This window comes from Jaculus jaculus, chromosome 8 (genome assembly GCF_020740685.1).
Source record: "Jaculus jaculus isolate mJacJac1 chromosome 8, mJacJac1.mat.Y.cur, whole genome shotgun sequence".
In the NCBI taxonomy this organism is placed as follows: domain Eukaryota; kingdom Metazoa; phylum Chordata; class Mammalia; order Rodentia; family Dipodidae; genus Jaculus; species Jaculus jaculus.
The window spans coordinates 5,679,864-5,705,982 of NC_059109.1; the positions used below are offsets into that span (position 1 = coordinate 5,679,864).

General features: G+C 51.0%; 1 protein-coding gene across 1 annotated transcript in view; it reads left to right on the forward strand.

Moving 5' to 3' along the window:
- Positions 1–173: 173 nt before the first annotated feature.
- Positions 174–26,119, forward strand: part of Tbc1d22b (TBC1 domain family member 22B) — a 59,296-nt gene continuing 33,350 nt past the window's right edge. The window contains exons 1-3 of the mRNA XM_004649533.3: positions 174–326; positions 18,422–18,478; positions 25,541–25,848. Coding sequence (XP_004649590.1) covers positions 271–326; positions 18,422–18,478; positions 25,541–25,848 — 421 coding nt within the window. The 5' untranslated portion in view covers positions 174–270. The remainder of the gene's footprint in view (positions 327–18,421; positions 18,479–25,540; positions 25,849–26,119) is intronic.

Sequence of the window (26,119 nt, forward strand, 5' to 3'; positions counted from 1 at the left end):
CTTCAGCCGCCCGCAGGATGCCGGCCTCTGATTGGTCCGCCCGTCCCCGGCCCGCGCAGCGCACCAATGGCAACGGCGCTGGGCGGAGGGACGTGCCCACATCCAAGATGGCGCCCCCGGGAGCTGGGAGCGGGTGACCGGCGGCGGGGAAGCGGCCTGGCTTGGCCCTCAGATTGCGGGGGTCCTGGGGGAGGGGGGGAGGCCTCCCACGGGGGGCACCCCAGTGTCCCGCCTGCCGGGCTTTCCGCGTCCCCTCCCCGGGCCAGAGCCATGGCCGCCGACAACAGCAAGCAGTTTTGGAAGAGGAGCGCCAAGCTGCCGGGGAGGTGAGCCCGGGACGCCGAGAGTGGAGGGGGGAAGCGGGGAGAAGGGGGGGGGGTGGGATCGGACCCAACCCTTCCAGATCCGAACCCCCTGGCCTCCCGCGGGCCTCTCCTCCCTACCCCCCACCCCGGGACGACCCCTCGAGGCCAGGAGGCTGGTTTGAAGGAAGCCGGGCTGGGGAGCTGTCAAGGGGGTCGGCGAGCTGTGGGGCCGGCTGGATGTTGGGGTGCGTGTGTATGTGTGTGTGTAGACTGTAGTCTGGGGGTGTAGAGCTCCGGGGAGAGGGCGACCCCAGCTTGGGAAGATGATGGTCGCAGACCCTTCTGTGAGGGGCAGTGGGTACCATGTCAGTCCTGGGCCAACCTTAGGAACTGCCTCCCCACTTGACACAGAACTCCCCCGGGGTGTATACGGGGGGGGGTGTCTTCTGCAGGAGGGTGACCCCTGGGGCCTTTGGTCCTCCCAGCTCCTGCGCCCCCAAAGGGTCCTGATGGGAGAGCCTGGGCCCGCCTGCTGGATGGTGGGCAGAAAAAGGGGGGGAAGATCCCCAGCCTGACCTCATGGTCTTCAGGTGACTCTTTCTCATTAGGATTTATGACCATGGAAATCGAGGTTATATCGTCCCTTTGGCCTTGCCTAAGGGGTTATCCAACCCCAAGTAAGCCCTGCCCGCTGCTTATGTAGTGATGTTCATTTTGTGCAAATAACACTGAATTCTTTGGGTTTTGTTGCGGAGCTGACTTTGCTGGCAACTTTTTCTTTCCTGTGGAAACAGTTGGTTGCTGGTTTACCGGTTCAGTTTGTTTTGGGTACTGTGGAAGGAGTGTGTGTTTCACTCCTAAGTTTAAAACTTCTGTGGGGGGGGTGGAGGGCTGTGGAGATGGCTTAGCGGTTAAGGTGTTTGTCTACGAAGCCAAAGGATCCTAGTTCGACTCTCCAGGACCCATGTAAGCCAGATGCACAAGGGGGTGCATGCATCTGGAGTTCATTTGCAGCAGCTGGCAGCCCTGGAGCACCCATTCCCCCCCTTCTCTCTGTGTGCCTTCTTCTCTCAAATAAATGAATAAAATATATTTTAAAAAAAGACTTCTGCCTGGCATGGTGACGTTCGCCTTTTAATCCCAGCACTGGGAGGGTAGAGGTAGGAGGATCGCTGTGAATTTGAGGCCACCCTGGGACTACATAGTGAATTCCCGGTCAGCCTGGGCTAGAGTGAGACCCTACCTCAAAAAAAAAAAAAAAGACTTCTGCCAGCCAGGTATCATGTTTTGATATCCTAAGATTCTAATCAGTGGGAAAACTTAGTGATAGGATTCATATTTGGGTGTGCCTCATTGTCTCCTGACCTGATTCATTTAGGTCTTTTTCTTTTAGGGTAAGTCTTTGAACTTTGTGGCTTTTCCCCCATCTTTAAGGGAAAGACCGAGAGTCAGTAGTGGCCTTAAGGAGACTAGGCTGGGATGATACGATGGAAGCCAGGCAGCTAAAGATGAAAAAAGCGCTGTGGGATTATTGTCAACATGGTGTTAACGACGATTTGAGTTTGTAGATAAACACCACTTCCTGACATCTGATTTCTTTTCCTTCCTGGCCTAGTGAGCTAGCTCTCTCCAGTTGTGCCAACTCCTGTTCTGTGGGGGTTTTCCATGAAGAGATCATTCCATTTTGATACCCTGAGATTGTAACCAGCGGGAAAACTGTTGGGTAATAGGAGGTGGTATGGTCTTTGTGACTTTGAACTGCCAGATGTGATATGTTAAAAGTCTTTTTTTTTTTTTTTTTTTTTTTTTTGAGGTAGAGTCTTGTTCTAGCCGAGGCTGACCTAGAATTCTCTATGTGGTCTCAGGGTGGCCTCCAACTGACAGCGATCCTCTTACCTCTGTCTCCCCGAGTGCTGGGATTAAAGGTGTGTGCCACCATGACCAGCAAAAGTCTTGTTTTCCATATTTCTTCTGCTGTACTATAGGAACAGTCATCAATCAACTTTTTTTTTTTTTTTAAAGCAAGATCTTACTCTAGCCCAGGCTGACTTGGAACTCAGTTTAGTTCAGGCTGGCTTCAAACTCCAGGTACTGGGATTAAAAATGTGAGTTACCACATCTGGTTCAGTCCACTTCTTTTAGTTTTTTCAAGGTAGGGTCTCACTCTAGCTCAAGTTGACCTGGAATTCACTATGTAGTCTCAGGGTGGCCTCGAACTCATGGTGATCCTCCTACCTCTGCCTCCCGAGTGCTGGGATTAAAGGCATGCGCCACCACGCCTGGCTTCAGTCTAATTATTAAAAAAATTATTTATTTATTTGAGAGAGAGAGAGAGAGGAAGAAAGAGAATGAATAAGTATGGGCATGCCAGGGCCTCCTGCCACTTCAAACTTCAGATGCATGCACCGCTTTGTGCATCTGACTTTATGTGTGTACTTGGGAATCTGACCTGAGCTGTCAGGCTTTACAGGTATGTACGTTTAACCACAGAGTCATCTTCCCAGCCCTCAGTCCATTAAAAAAAAAAAAAAATTATTTATTAGCCAGGTTTGGTGGTGCACGCCTTTAGTCCCAGCACTCGGGAGGCAGAGGTAGGAGGATTGCTGTGAGTTCAAGGCCACCCTCAGAATACAGAGTGAATCCCAGGTCAGCCTGTGCAAAAGTGAGACCCTACGTCGAACCCCCCTGCCCCGCCAAAAAAAATTATTTGCAAGTACAGAGTGGTAGAGATAAAGAGAATGTGCGCACTAGGGCTCCTAGCCACTGCACACAAACTCCAGATGCATGAGCCACTTTGTGCACCTGGCTTTACTTGGGTCCTGGAGAATTGAACCTAGGTTGTTAGGCCTTGCAGGCAAGTGCCTTAACCACTAAGCCATATCTCCAGCCCTCAGTCCACATTTTTTTCCCTGAGTTAGGGTCTCACTCTGGTCCAGGCTGACCTGGAATTAACTATGTAGTCTCAGGGTGGCCTCAAACTCACGGCCATCCTCCTACCTCTGCCTCCCAAGTGCTGGGATTAAAGATGTGTGCCACCACGCCCAGCTTCAGTCCACTTAAAAAAAAAAATTATTTGTTTATTTGAAAGAGAGAGCAAGAGGCAAATAGAGAGAATGAGCATGTCAGGGCCTTTAGTCACTGCAAACAAACTCCAGATGTATGTGCCTCTCTACATCTGGTTTACGTGGGTCCTGGAGAATTGAACCTGGGGTCTTAGACTTCACAGGAAAGCATCTTAAGCACCAAGCAGTCTTTCCAGCCCCCTCACTCTAGCCCAGGCTGACCTGGAATTCACTGTGTAGTCACAGGCTGGTCTCGAACTCATAGTGATCTTTCTACCTCTGCCTCCAGAGTGCTGGGATTAAAAGTGTGTGCCACCACACCCAGCCTTTTTTTTTTTTTTTTTCTCAAGGTAGGGTCTAGCCCATACTGACCTCCAACTCACTCTATAGTTTCAAGTTGGCCTCGAACTCACAGCTATCCTCCTACTTCTGCCTCTTAAGTGCTAAGGATTAAATATGAGCTCCACCATGCCTGGCCCGTGGCTTTTTCATTTTGAAAAATTTAGAGGGGCAGAGTAGACAACATTTTTTAAAAAAATTTGTTTATTTTTATTTATTTGAGAGCGACAGACAGAGAAAGAGGCAGATAGAGAGAGAATGGGCATGCCAGGGCCTCCAGCCACTGCATACAAACCCCAGACGCATGACCCCCCTTGTGCATCTGGCTAATGTGGGTCCTGGGGAATTGAGACTCGAACCAGGGTCCTTAGGCTTCACAGGCAAGCGCTTAACCACTAAGTCATCTCTTCAGCCCCACTTTTTTTTTTTTTGAGGTAGGGTCTCACTCTAGTCGAGGCTGACCTTCAACTCACAGTGATCCTACTGAAGGCGGGTAGAGTTAGGGCGACTAGACCCCTGAAGATAAAAAAGACATGAAAGTTTTTCTTATCTCTTGCCTAGTTCCAAAGAACTGTTTTTCCACTGTCAGGACCCCTCCTGGGAGGGAGGTCTTTCATAGGGTTTAACCATTGTGGTTGGTCTCGTTCAGCCTCTCATCTCCTAGTCTCTTCCTAAAACAGTCCACCACCCTAAGACCTTTGCAAGGGAGGGCAGGTGATCTGCCTGATCAGTTGGGAACTTCCAGTCATGGGTGAGTTGTGAGTTTTTCCCGCGTCTGGGCCTGGGCTAGGAGGATCTAGGCTGAGCCCCTCCTAGCTGGGCCTGAGCGGAGGAAGCCCAACCTCTCACCCTTATTCGCCACATGGGTTCTTTATCCCCTTCAGCTCCCCAAATGGCAGGAGCTCCCTGAACTTCTTTTTCTCTCTTTTTTTTTTTTTCATGCTTTTTCCCCCAGATCTGTCTGGTCACATGGACTTATGCACTACACATGGCCCACATGGGCTTTTGGGCTCCATGTGATGTACTCTTCTCCCGACTTTATTTCCCCAAACCCCTCACCCTTCCCCTTTCTGCACTCCTTTGTAAAATCTAAATAAAATGTGACTTTTTTTTTTTTTTTTGGTTTTTCGAAGTAGGGTTTCACTGTAGCTCAGGCTGACCTGGAATCCACTGTGTAGTCTCAGGGTGGCCTCGAACTCACAGCGATCCTCCTACCTCTGCCTCCCGAGTGCTGGGATTAAAGGCATGCGCTAGCACGCCCAGCTAAAATGTGGCATTTAAAAAATCATTCTCTTAAATCTGGAATTGCCAAATCTTTGATTTATAGATATGAATTCAGGGCTTGGGGTTCCAGGAAACACCCCAGAACCCCAATTTCCCCATTATACTACCTCAGCCTCCCAAGTGCTGGGATTAAAGGCATGTACCACCATACCCAGCAGAGACAACTTAAAAAAAAAATATATATATATGTATATATATATATATATATATATATATATATATATATATACACACACACACACACACACACATATACATAACACACACACATATATATGTATATATATTTTGGGGGGGCAGGGAGGAGAGAGAGAGATGAGTGTGCCTGAGGGAGACAGAGTGGGTGCAACAGAACCTCCTGCCACTGCAAGTGAACTTCAGAAACATGTGCCACTTTGTGCATATGGCTGTATGTGGGGAATTTAACCAGGGTGTGGTGGTTTGATTCAGGTGTTCCCTATAAATTTAGGTATTCTGAATGCTAGGTTCCCAGCTGATGGATATTTGGGAATTAACACCTCCTGGAGAGAGCGTATTGTTGGGGGCAGGCTTGTGGGTGTTATAGCCAGTGTCCCCTTGCCAGTGTTGGGCATACCCTCCTGTTGCTATTGTCCACCTTATGTGGGCCAGGGGGTGATGTCCACCCTCTGCTCATGCCATCATTTTCCCCTGGTATCGTGGAGCTTCCCCTTAAGCCTGTAAGCGAAAATAAGCCTTTTTCCCAGAAGCTGCTCTTGGTTGGGTGATTTCTACCAGCAGCGTAAACCTGCGTGCACCACTGGGCTATCAGGCTTTTCAAATATGCGCCTTTAACTGTTGAACCATCTGTCCAGCCCTGGAAAGAACTTTTTAAAATATTTTTATTTTTATTTATTTATTTATTTTTAAATATTTTTATTTATTTATTTGAGAGTGACAGAGAGAGAAAGAGGCAGATAGAGAGAGAGAGAGAGAAAGGGCGCGCCAGGGCCTCCAGCCACTGCAAACGAACTCCAGACGCGTGCGCCCCCTTGTGCATTTGGCTAACATGGGTCCTGGGGAATTGAGCCTTGAACCGGGGTCCGTAGGCTTCTCAGGCAAGCGCTTAACCGCTAAGCCATCTCTCCAGCCCAAAATATTTTTATTTTTATTTGAGAGAGACAGAGAAAGAGGGCACTATGGCCTCTAGCCACTGCATATAAACTCCAGACACATGCGCCACCTTGTACATCTGGCTTACATAGGTACTGGGGAATTGAACCTGGGTCCTTAGGCTTTGCAGGCAAGTGCCTTAACTGTTAAGCCATTTCTCTAGCCTCTGGAAAGAACTTTTGAGTTCAGAAAGAGTTGAATCATTATTTGGGCTCTCTCTTTTTTGTTTTTTGTTTTTTTTTTTCAGAGGTAGGGTGTCGCTTTAGCTTGGGCTGGCCTGGAATTCACTATGTAGTCTCAGGTTGGCCTCAAACTCACAGCGATCCTTCTACCAAGATATGCGCCACCATGCCTAGCTCAGTGCAAACTGTTGACCAACTCTCTAGTCCTTTGCTTTCTTAGATATAAAGTGAAGAATAGAAATACTTTCCTTGGGCTGGAGATATGGCTCAGTGATTAATGGGCTTTCCAAAGTGGTACATGTGTCTGGAGTTCCTTTGTAGTAGCTAGAGGCCCTGGTTGTGAGTACTAACAACCTCTGCTTTCTCTGTGCTTGCAAATAAATAAGTAAAATACTTGCTGGGCATGGTGGTCCACGCCTCTAAAAATCCCATCACTCTGGAGGCAGTGGTAGGATCTCCATGAGTTCGAGGCCACCCTGAGACTACTACTACATAGTGAATTCCAGGTCAGCCTGTGCTAGAGTGAGACCCTACCTCAAAAACCAAAATAAATAAATAAATAAAGAGAAATAAAAAATAAATAAATTACTTGCCTCAGGGTTACTTGAAGGCTAAACGAAATAATACCCTGTGTGTAAAGAACCTAGGACAGTATTTATTTAGCACATAATAGTGGCTTCATAAGTAGTAATTACTAATATGACTGTTATTATTAAAACAAATAAACTTTCTTTAGAAGAAAGTTTTCCAGATCCTAACCCCAATGGTAATTTGTCTTGTCTGTTATTAAGAATGTTGCCACCCTTCATAGTAGTTTCTAGTGCCTTGCTTGTTGAGGAGACATACTGTTCATCTGAGCTTGTAGCAGGGAAGCCCCGGGAGCCCCAAGTTATGGGAGAAATCAGGTTCTTGTAGCTAGGAAGTGCTTTGACTCAGAAATAAAGCTTTTCCATCTGGACTCTTTGAGTCGCGGAAAAAGGAAAACTTAGTCCTGAGCAGCTCAGGGACACAAAGAGGCACAGAGGAGGATGTACCAAGCTCATGGCAAGCTAGAAGTGAAACTAGCTTACTCTTTGAAATTGAAAGGTAAGAAAAAGCTAGGTGATGGCGGTTACTTTCCCTTTCTTTGATCTTGGTCAAGCAACCACTGACAACAAACAGAGGTTATAGTGAACCAGAATACCTCAAGTTCAAAATTAACAAAGCATTCTTTTTTTATTTTATTTTATCTTTTTTGGTTTTTCGAGGTAGGGTCTCACTCTCGCTCAGGCTGACCTGGAATTCACTATGGAGTCTCAGGGTGGCCTCGAACTCTTGGTGATCCTCCTACCTCTGCCTCCCGAGTGCTGGGATTAAAGGCGTGCGCCAGCACACCTGGCTCTGCATTCTTTTTTTAGAAAAAGTATTTTTAAATATTTTTTATTGGCAACTTCCATAATAGTAAACAATATCCCATGGTAATTCCCTCCCTCCCCACACTTTCCCCTTTGAAACTCCACTCTCCATCATATCCCTTCCCCCTCTGAGTCTCTCTTTTATTTTGATGTCATGATCTTTTCCTCCTATTATGATGGTCTTGTGTAGGTAGTGTCAGGCACTGTGAGGTCATGGATATCTAGGCAATTTTGTGTCTGTGGGGAGCACGTTGTAAGGAGTCCTACCCTTCCTTTGGCTCTTACATTCTTTCTACCACCTCTTCTGCAATAGGCCCTGAGCCTTAGAAGGTGTGATAGAGAGATTTCAGAGCTGAGCACTCCTCTGTCACTTCTTCTTAGCACCATGGTGCCTTCTGAGTCATCCCAAGGTCACTGCCATCTGAAAAGAGAAGCTCTTTAACCAAAAGTGAGAGTGGCATTAATATGTGGGTATGGACCCTGGAGCTGAGTTCTTGACAGCTGCTGCTGATTTAGGGTTGTGCTTTGGGAACCTTTGAAAACATTAGAATCACATTGAGGGAGCCTGAGGCCTGGACTTTCACCGTAGGGGTCTTGAACACTGGGCACCTGTCTGCGCTGGGGCCCTGTCAGGCATTTCACACCGTGTCCACACAGCTCCAGCTTCCATCTGCCCACCTCCGCAGTGCTGCCCTGCCCGTCTCCCTCACTGCTCCCACCATTCGCCCAGTTCCTTAGGCCCCACATCCCAGTGTCCGTCGCTCACTCTGTTCTGCCACGTGTGGTGCATTGAGTCCTTTTGTCAGCAGAGTGGATCGTGGCTGGGGAGGTGGCTCAGCTAGTAAACTGCTCGCCTCGCAAGTATGAGAGCCTGGGTTCCACCCCTAGAATCCATGTAGAAATGCCAGACCTGGTGGTCTGTAGACAGAAGGATCCCTGGGGCTCATTGGCCAGCCACTCTAGCCTAACTGGTAAGCTTCAGGCAACTGAGAGACCCTGCCTCAAAAATAATAAAATAAAGCCGGGCGTGGTGGCGCACGCCTTTAATCCCAGCACTTGGGAGGCAGAGGTAGGATTGCCGTGAGTTCGAGGCCACCCTGAGACTCCATAGTGAATTCCAGGTCAGTCTGGGCTGGAATAAGACCCTACCTCGAAAAAAACAAAAATAATAATAATAAAATAAAAATGACTGAGTGTGGTGGCACACACCTTTAATCCTGCACTTGGGAGGAGGCAGAGGTAGGAGGAGCGTCCTGAGTTTGAGACTACCGTGAGACTTCATAATGAAGTCCAGGTCAGCCGGACTCGAGTGAGACCCTCCCAGCCTGGTGAGCACTTGCATCATGCCCTCTTCCGGGCTTGGCCATGTCGCACTGATCAAGCGGGTGGTGGGAGGACGCGGAGTTACCTCTGAAACGGCGAAGCTCCCGGCTCGGGAGACTTCCACAGAGTACACGTGTGAGCCAGGTGCCAGCGTGTCTGGCACTTCCACTCAACAGCTCGGTCCCCACGTCTGCGTCAGCTCCGTCGTCAGCCCCAGACACCTGTTGACTTTTCCTACCAGCTTTTCCCACTGCTGCAAATGGGAAAAACGCCTGCGGTAAAAGACCCTGTGGGTCCGTGGTGGTGGCTGTCTGAGAGACGGGCTGCTTTCTGTCCCTGTCACAGGCAGCCCGGCTGCAACGCGGAGTGTGGTGTGGCTCTCTGAGGCTCTAGTTCGCAGGTCTCTCTAGGGTCCGCTGAGGCAGAGCCAGGGTTGTTGAGTTCTGATCTCCTAAGTGCTGCTGCTGTGTGGCACTGTGCGAAGGCAGCCGGGGAACCACAGGACACGCTTTCGAGAAGCTGAAAATGTGCCTGGCACCCGAGCTTCTGCTGCTGACTATGATTTGAAGGATCCACTTTCCAGTTTTTCCACTAAGCATATGTTCTTGTGCAATCAGAAAAGCTCAGCGGTGGAGTTTGGTGAAAGCAAACAGTTAAGCGAGAAAATCCCACGGGGCTGGGGCGGCAGCTCGGGGGTAGAGCTCGTGCTTTGACCCTGAGCACCACAAGCAACAAGGAAACGATGAAGCCGGGCGTGGGGGCGCACGCCTTTAATCCCAGCACTCGGGAGGCAGAGGTAGGAGGATCGCCGTGAGTTCGAGGCCACCCTGAGACTCCATAGTGAATTCCAGGTCAGCCTGGGCCAGAGTGAGACCCTAGAATAAGAATATGATAGGCCAGACGTGGTGGCGCACGCCTTTAATCCCAGCACTCGGGAGGCAGAGGTAGGAGGATCGCCGTGAGTTCGAGGCCACCCTGAGACTCCATAGTGAATTCCAGGTCAGCCTGGGCCAGAGTGAGACCCTACCTCAAAAAACCCAAAGGAAAAGAAAGAAAAAAGAAAAAATATATAAAAAGAATGGAAATCAGTAAAGGGGTATGTGGAGGAAGCTGGAGATGGCTCAGCGCTTGTCAGGCAAATCCCCGCATTGAAAGGCGTAAACAACCACTGCAGCTTTATCAAAAGCAGCTGGGTCACCTCGCAAGGGACGGTGTGGGGAGAGTCATGAGACCCGCATCTGAGGTTTAGGCGCCCCCACCCCTGCCAGCTGTATGCAGTCAAGCCCAAGATCTCGCGACCTCACGGGGGAGATAGGGATAAAGAGAAGAAACGACGTAGGAACAAAGCGCCCCATGTCGTGCTCTGCTCATCCTCCTCCCGGGCTGAGGGAGGCGCGTTCCCAGGGCTAATCCTGGAATAGGGAGTCCCACTGAGGGCTGTGGTCTCGAACTCCTGGACAGGGACAAGGAGCGTCTGAAGTGGCCACAGGGAAGTGGTCATTCAGGGTGGAGTGAGACTTCTCTGTGCTGCGGCTGCCCTGGGTCCCGATGCTCTGTGAGTCAGCCCTCATCGCGAGGCTGAGGGACGAGCGTCCAAGGAGTAGTCTTGACACGGGACTGTGCATCAAGGTGATGCTTTGGGGGACCTCCCAATAAACTCATTGGTTCACCAAACTGGTATTGAGCCCTATTTGCGGTGAAGACATGTGTCTGTGTCTCTTCCCAGGGGAAAAGTTTCCCACAACAGCAGCTAAAGGTGTTTGCTTGCAAAGCCTGATGGCTCAGGTTTGGTTCTCTAGTTCTTATGTAAAGCCAGATGCACAAAGTGGTTCATGTGTCTGGAGTTTGTTTGCAGTGGTAAAAGGCTGTGGTGCATCCAAACTTACTGTCACTGTTAAACACACACACATATATATAAATTTTTAGTACTTTTGAGATAGGTCTAGCTCTAGCCCAGGCTGACCTGGAATTTACTATGTAGTCTCAGGGTGGCCTTGAACTCACAGCTGGAGTTTATTAGGGTTGGAGAGTTTAGAGGTTAAGTCGATAATTTATATTTACAAGCTGGGCGTGATGGCACACGTCTTTTTTAACCCCAGCACCAGAGGTAGGAGGATCACCATGACCTTGAGGCCACCCTGAGACTACATAGTGAACTCTAGGTCAGCCTGGGGTAGAGTGAGACCCTACCTTGAAAAATCCAAAAAACTAAAAATGGGCTGGGCGTGGTGGCGCATTCCTTTAATCCCAGCACTTGGGAGGCAGAGGTAGGAGAATCATGAGTTTGAGGCCAGACTGAGACTATATAGTGAATTCCAGGTCAGCCTGGACTCGAGCGAGACCGTACCTGGAAAAACAAAACAATAAAAAACTTAGGTCTGGGCTGGAGAGATGATTTAGCGGTTAAGCGCTTGCCTATGAAGCCTAGGGACCCCGGTTCGAGGCTCGGTTCCCCAGGTCCCACGTTAGCCAGATGCACAAGGGGGCGCACGCGTCTGGAGTTTGTTTGCAGAGGCTGGAAGCCCTGGCGCGCCCATTCTCTCTCTCCCCCTCTATCTGTCTTTCTCTCTGTGTCTGTCGCTCTCAAATAAATAAAATAAAATAAAAATTAAAAAAAATTAGGCCTGGAGAGATGGCTTAGTGGTTAAGCGCTTGCCTGTGAAGCCTAAGGACCTCAGTTCTAGGCTCGATTTCCCAGGACCCATATAAGCCAGTTTGCAGTGGCTGGAGGCCGTTGCCTGCCTGTTCTCTCTCTTTCTACTGCCCTCAAATAATTTTAAAAAATTAGTAAGGAGGAAGGGTAAAAGTAGATTAACTAGATTCCACTTCAGATGGTGAAGGGGTGGGAACGAGGCAGCTGCAGGGGGACATAAGTGGTCTCCCGAGAAAGTCAGGTGTCCTTCCCCGTCACTCCACTTTGTTTCTCACTGAACCCGGAGTGGGGCTGCTGTTTTGGTCCGACTGGCTGAGGTGGTTTGTAAATGTTTGAATACTTCATCTCTAGCTGGTGAGCTGGTGGAGCTTGCTGGAGGAAGAGTGTCACCTGGGATGTGCCTTGGGGTGTCACAGCCCATCCCCACCTGCTGTCCTCCTTCCCACCATCCTTCCTCGCTGCTGATTGGATGCTGTCCTTTGTGACAAGGGACCCCCATGCCCGAACTGCACACCGAAATAACGCCACTCCTCTAAGCTGCCCTTGTCAGGTGCTTTGTCCCAGCCACCAGCAGTTCACCTGTGTACACTCCCACAGCTCTGGCACACCTGCCTCTTTACGTGGGCACTGGAGAATCAACTCAGGCACATTAGGCCCTCATGCTTGCGCGTCAAGCGTTCTTACCTGCTGAGCCATCTCCCCAGTCCCCACGCTTCCCTGGTCTTAAGGAAATATGTGGAGTTAGTTGCTGCTTTTTAGGTGTTTGTTATATCCTTGCCCTTTGTGCTTTAATATGTCTGAAAAATGCTTTTATAAAGGTATTTTTACTTACGAGAGAGAGAGGGAGAGAGAATGGTAGCGCCAGGGCTTCCAGCCACTGCAAACAAACTCCAGATACATGGGCCACCTTGTGCATCTGTCTTACGTGCATACTGGGAAATCAAACTGAGGTCCTTTGGCTTTATAGGCAAGCACCTTAACCACTAAACCATCTCTCCAGCTCCTGCAAAATGCTTTTATACCCAGAGCAAATGTCTCTTCAAAGGTGGAGTGGATGCTAGGCTCAGTGGCTCATACCTACAATCCCGGCTCTTGGGAGGCTGAGGTAGGAGGATTGTTGTGAGGCCAGCTTGGGCTACAGTGAGTTCCAGGTCATCCTGGGCTAGAGTAAGACTGCCTCAAAAATCCAAAAGGAAGCAAAAATAAAACAAAAAACAGAGGTTGAGCTGGGAGGAGTCTTTGTTCAGGTGCAGCAAGCTGGTTTGTTACACAAGTGTTACAGGTTCAGATATATAACATGGTGAGGTCTCTGGACGCCAGTGCTTTTGCTGACAAAGCTGTCATATTTTAGCCTTTCTGGCTGGGCAGGCACACTGCGTGGAAATCTTGGCAATCTCCTGTGAGTGTAAGGTTGTTCTCCTCAGGTAATTGATGGCCTCTGGCCCTTGAGCTGACACAGTTAGCCTTGCTTCTTCCCTGCATGGGTTACTGACAGATGGTAACACTCTAAAGATCCTCTTGTTTTTTTTATCCAGTCAACTAACCTAACTGGCCTGGTGAGATCTTTCTGCAGTTTATATGTTGTACTAAGAAAAGAGTTCAAATGTACTGCCCTAGAGTATCTGTAGATGTCAGTCAGTGGCCCTTGTGGAAACGTTTCTTTGGTTATAGTAATTTTTTTTTTTTTTTTTTTTTGAGGTAGGGTTTTGCTCTAGCCCAGGATGACCTGGAATTCACTATGTAGTCTCACACTGGCTTCAAACTCATATTAGTCTGCCTGCCTTGCTTCCCTAGTGCAGGGATTAAAGGTGTGCACCACCACACCCAACTTCCATTCCTTTTCAAACTTTTTATTGACGACCTACATACATAAACGTAGTGTACCGTGATCATGATTCCCTCCAACTACCCTTCCTTCCTCCCTCCTGTGTCCTCCACTGACAGTAGTCCATGGTCTATTGTGATGTTGTCATTTTCCTTCCTGTTATGCAGGTCTTGTGTAGTTAGCATCAGCCACTGTGAGGCCATGAGGACCCATGGCCATTTTGCATCTGGAAGACAGTATTGCAAAGCACTCCTCCCCTTCTCTGGCCCTTATATTTTTTTCTTCATCTCTTTCACAGTGGTTCCTGAGCTTTGGAGGATGAGATAGAGAGGTTTCAGAGCTGAACACTCCATTGCCACTTCTTCTCAGTACTTTGATGAGTTTTGAGTCTCCCCAGTGGTCACCAGCATCTGAAAAGAGAAGCTTCTTATAGCTTTAGGTTGGAATTCTTTTACCTTGAATTTTTTTTTGGTTTTCTGAGGTAGGGTCTCACTGTAGCTCAGGCTGACCTGGAATTCATTATGTAGTCTTAGGGTGGCCTCGAACTCACGGCAATCCTCCTACCTCTGCCGCCTGAGTGCTGGGATTAAAGGCATGTGCCACCATGCCCGGCCCTTGAATTATTTTTTTTTTTTTAAGTTTTTTTTTTTTAAATTTATTTATTTGAGAGCGACAGACACAGAGAGAAAGACAGATAGAAGGAGAGAGAGAGAATGGGCGCGCCAGGGCTTCCAGCCTCTGCAAACGAGCTCCAGACGCGTGCGCCCCCTTGTGCATCTGGCTAACGTGGGTCCTGGGGAACCGAGCCTCGAACCGGGGTTCTTAGGCTTCACAGGCAAGCACTTAACCACTAAGCCATCTCTCCAGCCCTGAATTATTTTTTTTAATACTAAATACTAATTATTTATTTGCAAGCAGAGAGAGAGGGAGAGAGGGAGAAAGGAAGAGAGAAGTGAAAAGAATGAGTATGCCAGGGCCTCCAGTCACTGCAAACGAACTCCAGATGAATGCACCACTTTGTGCATTTGGCTTTATGTAGGTACTGGGGAATTGAACTCAAGTCATTAGGCTTTGCAGGCAAGCACCTTAACCTGAACCATCTCTCCAGCCTCTTCCTTGTTCTTAGTGTGATCTCTTCATTGTATCCTGAATGTCTTGAAATTCCCACTCTTTCTCTTTGTTGGATTGTTCTAAATCTTCCATCTTCACGTCAGATATTCTCCTCCTTCCTTGATCTATTATGTTGGTGACACTGTCTACAGTTTTTTTTTTAATTTTTTTTTATTTATTAATTTGAGAATGACAGACAGAGAGAGAAAGAGGCAGATAGAGAGAGAGAGAGAATGGGTGCACCAGGGCCTCCAGCCTCTGCAAACGAACTCCAGACGCGTGCGCCCCCTTGTGCATCTGGCTAACGTGGGACCTGGAGAACCGAGCCTCGAACCGGGGTCCCTAGGCTTCACAGGCAAGCGCTTAACCGCTAAGCCATCTCTCCAGCCCTGTCTACAGTTTTTTGTTCTTTTTTTTTCTGAGGTAGGCTCTTACTCTCGTCCACACTGACCTGGAATTCACTCTAGTCTCATAGCGATGCCTCCCGAGTGCTGGGATTAAAGGTGTGCACCACTACGCCCGGCTTGTCTACAGTTTTTTATTTGAGTTACTGACTTTTTCATTTCCAGTATTTTGGGTAAGTATCTCTTCAGTGTTTCTCTATCCTTATGTATTATGATGCAGGATTTTGGGGTCTAAGAAGGGATTCTATAAAGATGCAGAACATTCTAGAATATTCATGGACCCCAGCTTTTGAATTCTTATCCTGATTAGCAATGAATTGAAAAGTTGGACTCTGAGAAGGGTAAATTATGAATTATGAGGTTTACTTTAGGGAGAATTAGGGTCCAGGAGAAAGGCTAGCTAAAAGACCCAAGAATTCCCCCGTTGCCTGGCTGGAAGGGGCGGGGAGATGGAGAGGGTCTCCTTCACTGAGAAGCTTCCCAGGAGAAACCCCTAGGGAAGGTACATACATGCGGGAAGCAAAGCATATGAGGCCTTCGCCCGCACACAGAAGACCACAGATCGGGAGAGGGAGGGGCTCAGGGCCCAAAGATCGCATCCTCTACGAACGAACGAGGTGGGCAAGCACATGGGCACACAAATTCCAGCCAGGGGAGAGCTTACCGAAGCCAGGAGCAGGAGCTCGGGCACAGGAGACAAGGACCAAGAGAGACTTACTGCACATGCCAGGTCCACTTGTGGATTAAACATCCAATTAGCCGGGCGGGCGTGGTGGTGCACACTTTTAATCCCAGCACTCCGGAGGCAGAGGTAGGAGGATCATTGTGAGTTTGAGGCCAGCCTGAGACTACATAGTGAATTCCAGGTCAGCGTGGGCTGGGCTAGCCAGAGTGAGACCTGACCTTGAACCCCTCCTCCCCTGAAAAAAAAAAAATCCACTTAGAATGACCCTGGTCATCAGAGCCAGGTGTGTAAGGGAGAGAGACCTGATTTGCCAGCCCATCCAGGAGCACCAGTCTGAGCAAGAAGCTGGAAGCTGCTGCTGGGGGGGGGTTGTGTGGGCAGCCATCTTGGATGAGAATGGATGTGATGATGGTTCTAGACCTGCCAGCGCAGGCAAGGTGGTGCCCATGTCCTCCCTGGGCCTTTGACCCTGGCTGACTGCCTATAAAAAGTGGTCTTTCTCCAGTTCCTCCTCCAGTGCCTGTGTCCACCTCCCTCTGGCTCTACGTTGATTTCCAGTGTTTTCCTTCAGGAGTTTGTTTTTCTTTGATTCCTTAGGCTCCATCTTTGGTTTCTTTGAGCGTATTTAAAATCATTTGTATTCTCTGAATGGCACTTCATCTTTGGTTTCTTTTGTTTGTTTATTTTTATTTATTTGAGAGTGACAGACACAGAGAGAAAGACAGATAGAGGGAGAGAGAGAGAATGGGCGCACCAGGGCTTCCAGCCACTGCAAACGAACTCCAGACGCGTGCGCCCCCTTGTGCGTCTGGCTAACGTGGGTCCTGGGGAACCGAGCCTCGAACCGGGGTCCTTAGGCTTCACAGGCGAGCGCTTAACCGCTAAGCCATCTCTCCAGCCCAACAAGTGTTTCTTTTGACCTCAACGACTACGCTGAGTTCTAAAGCCGGTTCTCTTTGGTGCGCTGTGGGCTTGGCTCAGCTGGTGAGGTGCGTCAGCTCCCAGATCAGCTAGTGAGAGGGTGGGTTGGCTACAATCCCTTGGTTTCCTGAGACCCCAGTGGTGGTCCTGGTTCTGGCCTATGGGAAGGGGAGGTTGAGGAGAGCTGTCTGGTGCTGCTCAGCCGGGCCCTGGGTCCCCTTCAGGTTCTTTTGGTTTTGCAGGGTGTGTGAGTGGGAGACGCCTCCCTTCAGGTAGCTGTGCCTTCTCTTGCTGGTTCAAGTGGGGCAGGGAGAGCAGAAGCCACTGCTGGGAAGTGCTCCTGGTCACCCTAGCACCTTTGGGATCGCTTCTGTGGTGTGAAGCAGTGCACCTGGCACGCTTGTTCCGTTTTCCGAGCGCCGGGTAAGGAAGAAAGCTGGGGTTTCTTGGCAGTCAGCGTGTGCTGGGCAGTGGGCTCATGTTTGCAGCCCCCCCGTCACCCCAAACTGAACTAAGGGCTGTGAGCACAGCATCCCATGGAAACCTCCCAGCCCTCTTGAGCTTGCTTCGTTGACTTCTTGCCGAGGTAAAGCTTGGGCATAGTAAATCCGAAAAGCATGGCTGGTTTTGCAGGGAAAACTGCGTCTCCTTGGTGCCCTCGCCTCCTGCCACCAGCTCCTCTTTCACACTGCTGCTCGCGATGCCCGGTCTGCACCCAGGGAAACGTCAGCCCTTCAGTGTTAGGGTCAGGTAGAGGGGCCGAGACACAGGCGTCTTGGGGTAGAGGTTTATTTGAGCTGTTCAGAGTGGGGTGGTTTTAGAGGTGGGCAGGGGAGGGGATACTGGCCCTGTATCACATAGTGGTGGCCCGGGGCAGGTGTAAGGACACTCAGAAATCCTGGGGTGGAAGGGGCCTGGGAATACCGAATTGGATTCTGAACTAAGAGGTAGAGAAAGGGTATGAAAGGGAAGGAACAGGAGAGAAAGAAAGAAAGGTGTGTGCAACAGAGAGAGAAAAAGAGAAGCAGGGCAGAGAGAGATGGCCCAAGAAGATGAGAGAGCTAGAGGGGGTGAGGAAGGCCTTATGTGCCCCCGGGGGGTGGGCGGGGCACAGGCTACTCCTTGAGATTCTGCGCGGGCAGATTCCATCCAATACCGAATTGGATTCTGAATTAAGAGGTAGAGAAAGGGTATGAAAGGGAAGGAACAGGAGAGAAAGAAAGAAAGATGTGTGCAACAGAGAGAGAAAAAGAGAAGCAGGGCAGAGAGAGATGGCCCAAGAAGATGAGAGAGCTAGAGGGGGTGAGGAAGGCCTTATGTGCCCCCGGGGGGGTGGGCGGGGCACAGGCTACTCCTTGAGATTCTGGCGGGCAGATTCCATCCATCTGGGCCTTGCCAGGCTGGTCCACCCGTGGAGCACCTGTGGGGAATGAGACCTTTGAGGGCTCAGCTTCTGTAGCAGGTAGCCCCAGCGCTCCAGGGCTGGCTCTGCCCGGCGGTAGGGGAGGGAGGGAGATGGGCACAGGGCGAGAAGGCTCTGACAGACATCTGCATACACATCTGAAGCCCACGACCTCTCCACAGTGCCTTCCTCAGAGCCAGGAGTGCGCGGCACTGGACACTGAGCCTGCGCCAGGGAAAAAGGCCGCTACGGAGGGCTTTCCACAGAGGCCCCGTGCCCGTGGCTCGGTCGTTCTTGGACTGGACCTCCTGCTAAATCCTGTCCGGTGTTGTGACACTGCTGGTCCTCAGCCGCGCATTCAGCTCCTGGACTCAGCTTCCTCCCTTCTCTCTCGCTTTCAGCATCCAGCCTGTGTATGGCGCGCAGCACCCTCCCCTGGACCCTCGGCTCACCAAAAAGTAAGTCCTTTCCTTTCGTGCATTGGCTTCTTCCAGCACCTCTGCCTCTGGTCTGCTGAAGTGGCCATTTCCACAGCGGCCTTGCCCAGCTCCCCTGCCCCATTTTAGATGGAAGCTGAGCAATGTGGGAAATTAATTCACCTGACAGGTTTTGTTTTTTTTTTTCTTATACCAGGAGACAATACCCACAGGGCTTGCTGTTGGATTCTGTGTTACTTTTGTTTATTTATTTACTTAAGAAAGAGATTGAGAATGGACATGCCCGGGCCTCCTGCCACAGCAAGATGCATGAACTGTTTTGCGGGTCTAGCTTTACGTGAGAACTGGGGAATTGAATCCAGGCTGAGCCTGCTTCCAGCCCTTTTATTTATTTATTTATTTATTTATTTATTTATTTATTTATTTTTCTTGAGACAGGGTCTCACTCTTGCCCATACTGACCTGGAACTTACTGTAGTCCAGGCTGGCCTCGAACTCCTGCCTCAGTTTCCAGAGGGCAGAGATTAAAGGCATATGCCACCATACCTGGCAGATTCTATATTCCATTTATTTATTTATTTATTTATTTATTTATTATTTTTGGTTTTTCAAGGTAGGGTCTCTCTCTAGCCCAGGCTGACCTGGAATTCACTATGTAGTCTCAGGATGGCCTTGAACTCATAGCAATCCTCCTACCTGCTCCCTGTATGCTGGGATTAAAGGCGTGCGCCACTATCCCTGGCTCCTTTTATTTATTTTTAATATTTTGTTTAGTTTATTTTTTTGTTTTTGTGAGGTAGGGTCTCTCTCTGGTCGAGGCTGAACTGGAATTCACTATGTAGTCTCAGGGTGGCTTTGAACCCACGGTGATCCTTCTACCTCTGCCTCCTGAGTGCTGGGGTTAAAGGTGTGCACCACCACGCCCAGCTTGTTTAATTTTTGAGAGAGAGTATGTGGGGGGGTGTATGCCAGGGTCTCTTGCCACTGCAAATGAATTCCAAACACATGTACCACTTTGCTCATCTGGCTTTACATGGGTACTGGGGAATTGAGCCCAAGCCAGAAAGCCTGCAAGCTAGCGCTCTTCCACACTGAGCCATCTCCCCAACCCCTCCGTATTCATATTCACACACACGTATGTATTTATATTTTTTATTTATTTTTCTCTTTCCTAAGGTTGGCTCTTGCTCTAGCCCAGGCTGACCCAGAATTCACTGTTTTCTCAGGCTGGCCTCGAACTCATGGTGATCCTCCTACCTCTGCCTCCCACGTGCTGGGCTTAAAGACGTGTGCTATTCCTGCCTGGTTTCTTTTTCTTTTTCTTTTTTTTTGGTTTTTCGAGGTAGGGTCTCACTCTGGTCCAGGCCTGCCTGGTTTCTTTTAAATTTTTTTTTTTTTTTATTTATTTGAGAACAATAGACAGAGAGAAAGAGACAGATATATATAGAGAGAGAATGGGAGTGCCAGGGCCTCCAGCCACTGCAAACGAACTCCAGATGCATGCGCCCCCTTGTGCATCTGGCTAATGTGGGACCTGGGGAACCGAGCCTCGAACCAGGGTCCTTAGGCTTCACAGGCAAGCGCTTAACCGCTAAGCCATCTCTCCAGCCCCTACCTGGTTTCTTTTAAATGGTCTTTTTTGATGAAATATTTCTCTAGCACTGGTTGTTTGATGACCCCTCAGCATTCTTTGGATTTGGGGGCTCATTGCTCGTGTGCAGAACTAGCTGCCGTTGTTCAGGTCCTCATTGTCTGATGTTTAAGGAATCCCCTACAGTAGAGTATAAACTCCTCGGAAGCTATTTCTCTAAATTCTAAGCAAAATATTTTCAGGCACAATGAAGATTGTTAAATTCAAGATGTGTAGTCAACCTCTCAGTTCCACCTTTCATCTCATGGTGTCTCTCAGCCATGTTGAGTTGGAATGAGGTGGGTCCATTACCTTGCATTCCTGACTTTGGCAATGTGTGATCTTAGAGACTTGTTTCTGGGAATGCTATAGTTCCATTCAGGATGGACCTTGGTGCCCCTTGCTCCACGTGTGTCCATGGATCTCTCCGTAGTTATGATGTCCCGGCCGTGGCTGTGTCCCGGATCTCTGGTGGTGGTGGTGTCCCGGCGTGGGTGTGTCCCGGATCTCTGGTGGTGGTGATGTCCCGGCGTGGCTGTGTCCCCGGATCTCTGGTGGTGGTGGTGTCCCGGCGTGGCTGTGTCCCGGATCTCTGGTGGTGGTGGTGTCCCGGCGTGGGTGTGTCCCGGATCTCTGGTGGTGGTGGTGTCCCGGCGTGGGTGTGTCCCGGATCTCTGGTGGTGGTGATGTCCCGGCGTGGCTGTGTCCCGGATCTCTGGTGGTGGTGGTGTCCCGGCGTGGCTGTGTCCCGGATCTCTGGTGGTGGTGATGTCCCGGCGTGGGTGTGTCCCGGATCTCTGGTGGTGGTGATGTCCCGGCGTGGCTGTGTCCCGGATCTCTGGTGGTGGTGGTGTCCCGGCGTGGCTGTGTCCCGGATCTCTGGTGGTGGTGATGTCCCGGCCGTGGGTGTGTCCCGGATCTCTGGTGGTGGTGGTGTCCCGGCCGTGGGTGTGTCCCGGATCTCTGGTGGTGGTGATGTCCCGGCGTGGCTGTGTCCCGGATCTCTGGTGGTGGTGATGTCCCGGCCGTGGCTGTGTCCCGGATCTCTGGTGGTGGTGGTGTCCCGGCGTGGCTGTGTCCCGGATCTCTGGTGGTGGTGATGTCCCGGCGTGGGTGTGTCCCGGATCTCTGGTGGTGGTGATGTCCCGGCGTGGGTGTGTCCCGGATCTCTGGTGGTGGTGATGTCCCGGCGTGGGTGTATCCCCGGATCTCTGGTGGTGGTGGTGTCCCGGCGTGGGTGTGTCCCGGATCTCTGGTGGTGGTGATGTCCCGGCCGTGGGTGTGTCCCGGATCTCTGGTGGTGGTGGTGTCCCGGCGTGGCTGTGTCCCGGATCTCTGGTGGTGGTGATGTCCCGGCCGTGGGTGTGTCCCGGATCTCTGGTGGTGGTGATGTCCCGGCGTGGCTGTGTCCCGGATCTCTGGTGGTGGTGATGTCCCGGCCGTGGCTGTGTCCCGGATCTCTGGTGGTGGTGGTGTCCCGGCGTGGCTGTGTCCCGGATCTCTGGTGGTGGTGATGTCCCGGCGTGGGTGTGTCCCGGATCTCTGGTGGTGGTGATGTCCCGGCGTGGGTGTGTCCCGGATCTCTGGTGGTGGTGATGTCCCGGCGTGGGTGTATCCCCGGATCTCTGGTGGTGGTGGTGTCCCGGCGTGGGTGTGTCCCGGATCTCTGGTGGTGGTGATGTCCCGGTGTGGGTGTGTCCCGGATCTCTGGTGGTGGTGGTGTCCCGGCGTGGGTGTGTCCCGGATCTCTGGTGGTGGTGATGTCCCGGCGTGGCTGTGTCCCGGATCTCTGGTGGTGGTGGTGTCCCGGCCGTGGCTGTGTCCCCGGATCTCTGGTGGTGGTGATGTCCCGGCGTGGCTGTGTCCCGGATCTCTGGTGGTGGTGGTGTCCCGGCGTGGCTGTGTCCCGGATCTCTGGTGGTGGTGGTGTCCCGGCGTGGCTGTGTCCCGGATCTCTGGTGGTGGTGGTGTCCCGGCGTGGGTGTGTCCCGGATCTCTGGTGGTGGTGATGTCCCGGCGTGGCTGTGTCCCGGATCTCTGGTGGTGGTGGTGTCCCGGCGTGGCTGTGTCCCGGATCTCTGGTGGTGGTGGTGTCCCGGCCGTGGGTGTGTCCCGGATCTCTGGTGGTGGTGATGTCCCGGCGTGGGTGTGTCCCGGATCTCTGGTGGTGGTGGTGTCCTGGCCGTGGGTGTGTCCCGGATCTCTGGTGGTGGTGATGTCCCGGCCGTGGGTGTGTCCCGGATCTCTGGTGGTGGTGGTGTCCCGGCGTGGGTGTGTCCCGGATCTCTGGTGGTGGTGATGTCCCGGCGTGGCTGTGTCCCGGATCTCTGGTGGTGGTGATGTCCCGGCGTGGGTGTGTCCCGGATCTCTGGTGGTGGTGGTGTCCCGGCCGTGGGTGTGTCCCGGATCTCTGGTGGTGGTGATGTCCCGGCGTGGGTGTGTCCCGGATCTCTGGTGGTGGTGGTGTCCCGGCGTGGCTGTGTCCCGGATCTCTGGTGGTGGTGGTGTCCCGGCGTGGGTGTGTCCCGGATCTCTGGTGGTGGTGGTGTCCCGGCGTGGGTGTGTCCCGGATCTCTGGTGGTGGTGGTGTCCCGGCCGTGGGTGTGTCCCGGATCTCTGGTGGTGGTGGTGTCCCGGCGTGGGTGTGTCCCGGATCTCTGGTGGTGGTGGTGTCCCGGCGTGGGTGTGTCCCTGATCTCTGGTGGTGGTGGTGTCCCGGCGTGGGTGTGTCCCTGATCTCTGGTGGTGGTGGTGTCCCGGCGTGGGTGTGTCCCGGATCTCTGGTGGTGGTGGTGTCCCGGCGTGGGTGTGTCCACAGATCTCTGGTAGTGGTGGTGACCCGGCGTGGGTGTGTCCACTGATGGCTCAGAGTTGCCGGCCTGCTTTCAGTAGACTTTGCTTTGCAGTTTGTGAGAATTGAGTGGTTTCTGTCCTGTGGCTTCTCTTCCTCACATACGTGCTGACTTGGTATCCATGCTCTACATGGGACACAGTTCTGCCCCAGTCTGCTCCACCATTCCAGATCAGTGTTGTAAAACATTTATCACCTTTATTTTAGTGCCTTTGTTGCGGCATTTTTATTGCTTTCTCTGCTGCATGATCATCTTTCCACTTCAAACTGTCACTAATTACCCCACCTCAACACCTGTTTTCTGTGGTCTTTAATTATCTAAATTGCAGGAGCATTCTCTGTCATCCCCTGTCCACATATAAGGGCTTCAATTTGCTAAATCATGTCTATTAGTGGTAATATTGCCTGCAATAAATTTTATAGTGCAAATTAAACTGGTCTCATTGCCGAGCAGCCCCATTGGCCACTTGATGGTATGCAAGCATCTAGATGCATTGTTTCCTGAATGGAAACTCAAGCAGGGTAGTTCCTGCTCCAAGTCATAGCACTGGTACGTCTGCAGCCACACTAGGAACTGAGGTGACTGGGCTGATTTGAATGCTTGTGCGTTTTCCTCCTGGCTGTACATCATTTCATAACCATTGGCAGATGATCTAAAAATTCTGTTGTGTCCTCCTAAATATGCACTAATGTGTCAGTCAACACGTTCTGCAGGAAGAGCAAGTTGCCAATAAAACAGTGTACCTGTTCAGAGTACGGACCCACTGCTTCGCTGTGCTCCTGCCCAGCATAACCTCGGCCACCTTTCCAAGCGCCCGTCATCCGCGGCCACAGCACCCAGAATGTGCTCTGTCTCATCTGATCAGAGTGCCATCACCAGTGTGCCATCCATTTATCATGTATTTTAGTGTTACCTGGGCTTCTTGACTGTCCCCCTTCTCACCACTTAACTAGTTCCATGACCTTTGAAGATTACTGAACCTCCTTAAAATTTAGTTTCTTCATCCACAAAATAGCTGTGAGGATCGCATGAGCCGCTTGAAGGTGCTTCAAAGCTGTTTGGCAGGAAGTGCCAGGAGCCCAGTGCGAGGCCTATCAGTGGCCAGTGTGCTCATAACTGATACGGTTCATCAACTCACCTTCATTAAACTTTAAGCTACACTGGCATTTTGTACTTTGCCTTAGGTATAAATTAACTGGCACCATGTTAAAATGAGCCAGTCTCTAAACTGAAGGTCCCCCCCCCCCCGCCCTAGAATTACCTTTTCTTGTTTTCGAGGCAGCAACTCACTATAGTCCAGGCTGACCTAGAATTCACTGTGTAGTTTCAGGGTGGCCTTGAACTCACAGGGTTCCACCTACCTCTGCCTCCCGAAAGCTGTGATTAAAGGAGGGAGCCACACACCCGGCCATTCACACTCTTTATACAGATTTTCCTCACAGAGGTAGCTTAGTTCACATGCTGCCTCAGGCTCAGGGACTTGAGCCCAGACTTCACTGTCTCTGTCCTCAGCCAACCTTGCTTCCCTCCCCGGAAGTGGGAAAGACGAGCGCTCAGCGCCCAGGTGGTGGGTGAGGAAGTGGGGACATGTAGCAGAGAAGCCAGCACCGGAGCAGCATTAAATCCCCCGGTTACTTACGTGCACACGAGTGAGCGGACCTCTGCTGGGGAGAGCAGCGCTGGTGGAAAGCCATCCTCGTCCCCGGTCCCTGCTCTTCCCTGCGCTCTCCCCGTGCAGCTTCGGCTCCTGCGGGTGGTTCTCACCCACCCTGTTGCCCAATCCTACCCTTTGCCAGTTGATTCCAGCCCCTTTCTAGAAGCTTTTTGCCTCAGGACAGAGCTAACTTTTAAAAATATTTTATTTATTTGATGGGGGGGTGGATATGAGTGGGTGCACCATGGTCTCTAGCCACTGAAAACTAACTCCAGACACATGTACCACCTTGTGCATCTGGCCTTATGTGGATACTAGGGAATCAAACTTGGGTTCTTAGGCTTTGCAGGCCTTAGCTGCTGAGCCCTCTCTCCAGCCCTGACTTTTTTTTTTCGAGGTAGGGTCTCACTCTGGCCCAGACTGACCTGGAATTAACTATGTAGTCTCAAGGTGGCCTCAACCTCACGGCAATCCTCCTACCTCTTGCCTCCCGAGTGCTGGGATTAAAGGTGTGTGCCACGGCGCCCGGCTCCAGCCCTGACTTTTTACCCAGGCAAAGAGAGGACCTACCACCTGGAACCTGACACCTTGCGTAAACACCATGGCAGAGGAGAGGCCATGAAGTATCTGTTCTTTTATATTTTGGCCTGGGAAAAGTATAAATTCCTCTCTCAGCCCCTTGGCCCAAACTGGTCATTCGGTCTTGCCTAAGTACAAGGTGCTGGGGGCTACGGAGGAGCATGTGGGAATCTAGTGCCCTGGCTGTCTCTGCCCCATGTGTCTTGTGGGCACCGAGGTGGGCAGTGGGTGTGGCAGGTTTGTTGGGAAAAGGTCGACTGTCTGTACATATGAAAGAGTATTTTACTTTTACTGTCACACACGCAAGCACGGGAGGGTGAGTAGGTGGGTCATGCCCTGCTTGGTAATGCCATCTTCCTTTCTTGAAGCTTCATCAAAGAGCGGTCAAAGGTCAACTCAGTTCCTCTGAAGAATAAAAAGGCCTCCAGTTTTCATGAGTTTGCCCGGAATACCAGCGATGCTTGGGACATTGGCGATGATGAGGAAGAGGACTTTTCCTCACCTTCTTTCCAAACCCTGAACTCAAAAGTTGCTTTGGCAACTGCAGCCCAAGTCCTGGAAAACCACAGCAAGCTGAGGGTGAAACCAGAACGGTCCCAGTCCACGACATCTGACGTTCCCGCCAGCTACAAGGTTATAAAGTCCAGCAGTGACGCCCAGCTATCCAGAAACTCCAGTAAGTCCATCCTAACCCTCCACGGCCTGGCCCTCTCAGCAGAGTGCATTTAAATGAAAATGGCTTTTCCTTAGGGCGCCACTCAGCTCTCTTCTAAGAGATGGTCAAAAGCAAATGCAAGCCTGAGGTGTGACATCAGCAAGCCTGATGGTCACAGGCTACCCCTGTCCCTCCTGCTGAGATGTGACGTCAGTGGGCCTGATGGTCACAGGCTGTCCCTGTCCCTCTCGCTGTGGTGGCTGCTTAGCCTTGTGACCTTCAAGTGTTGCCT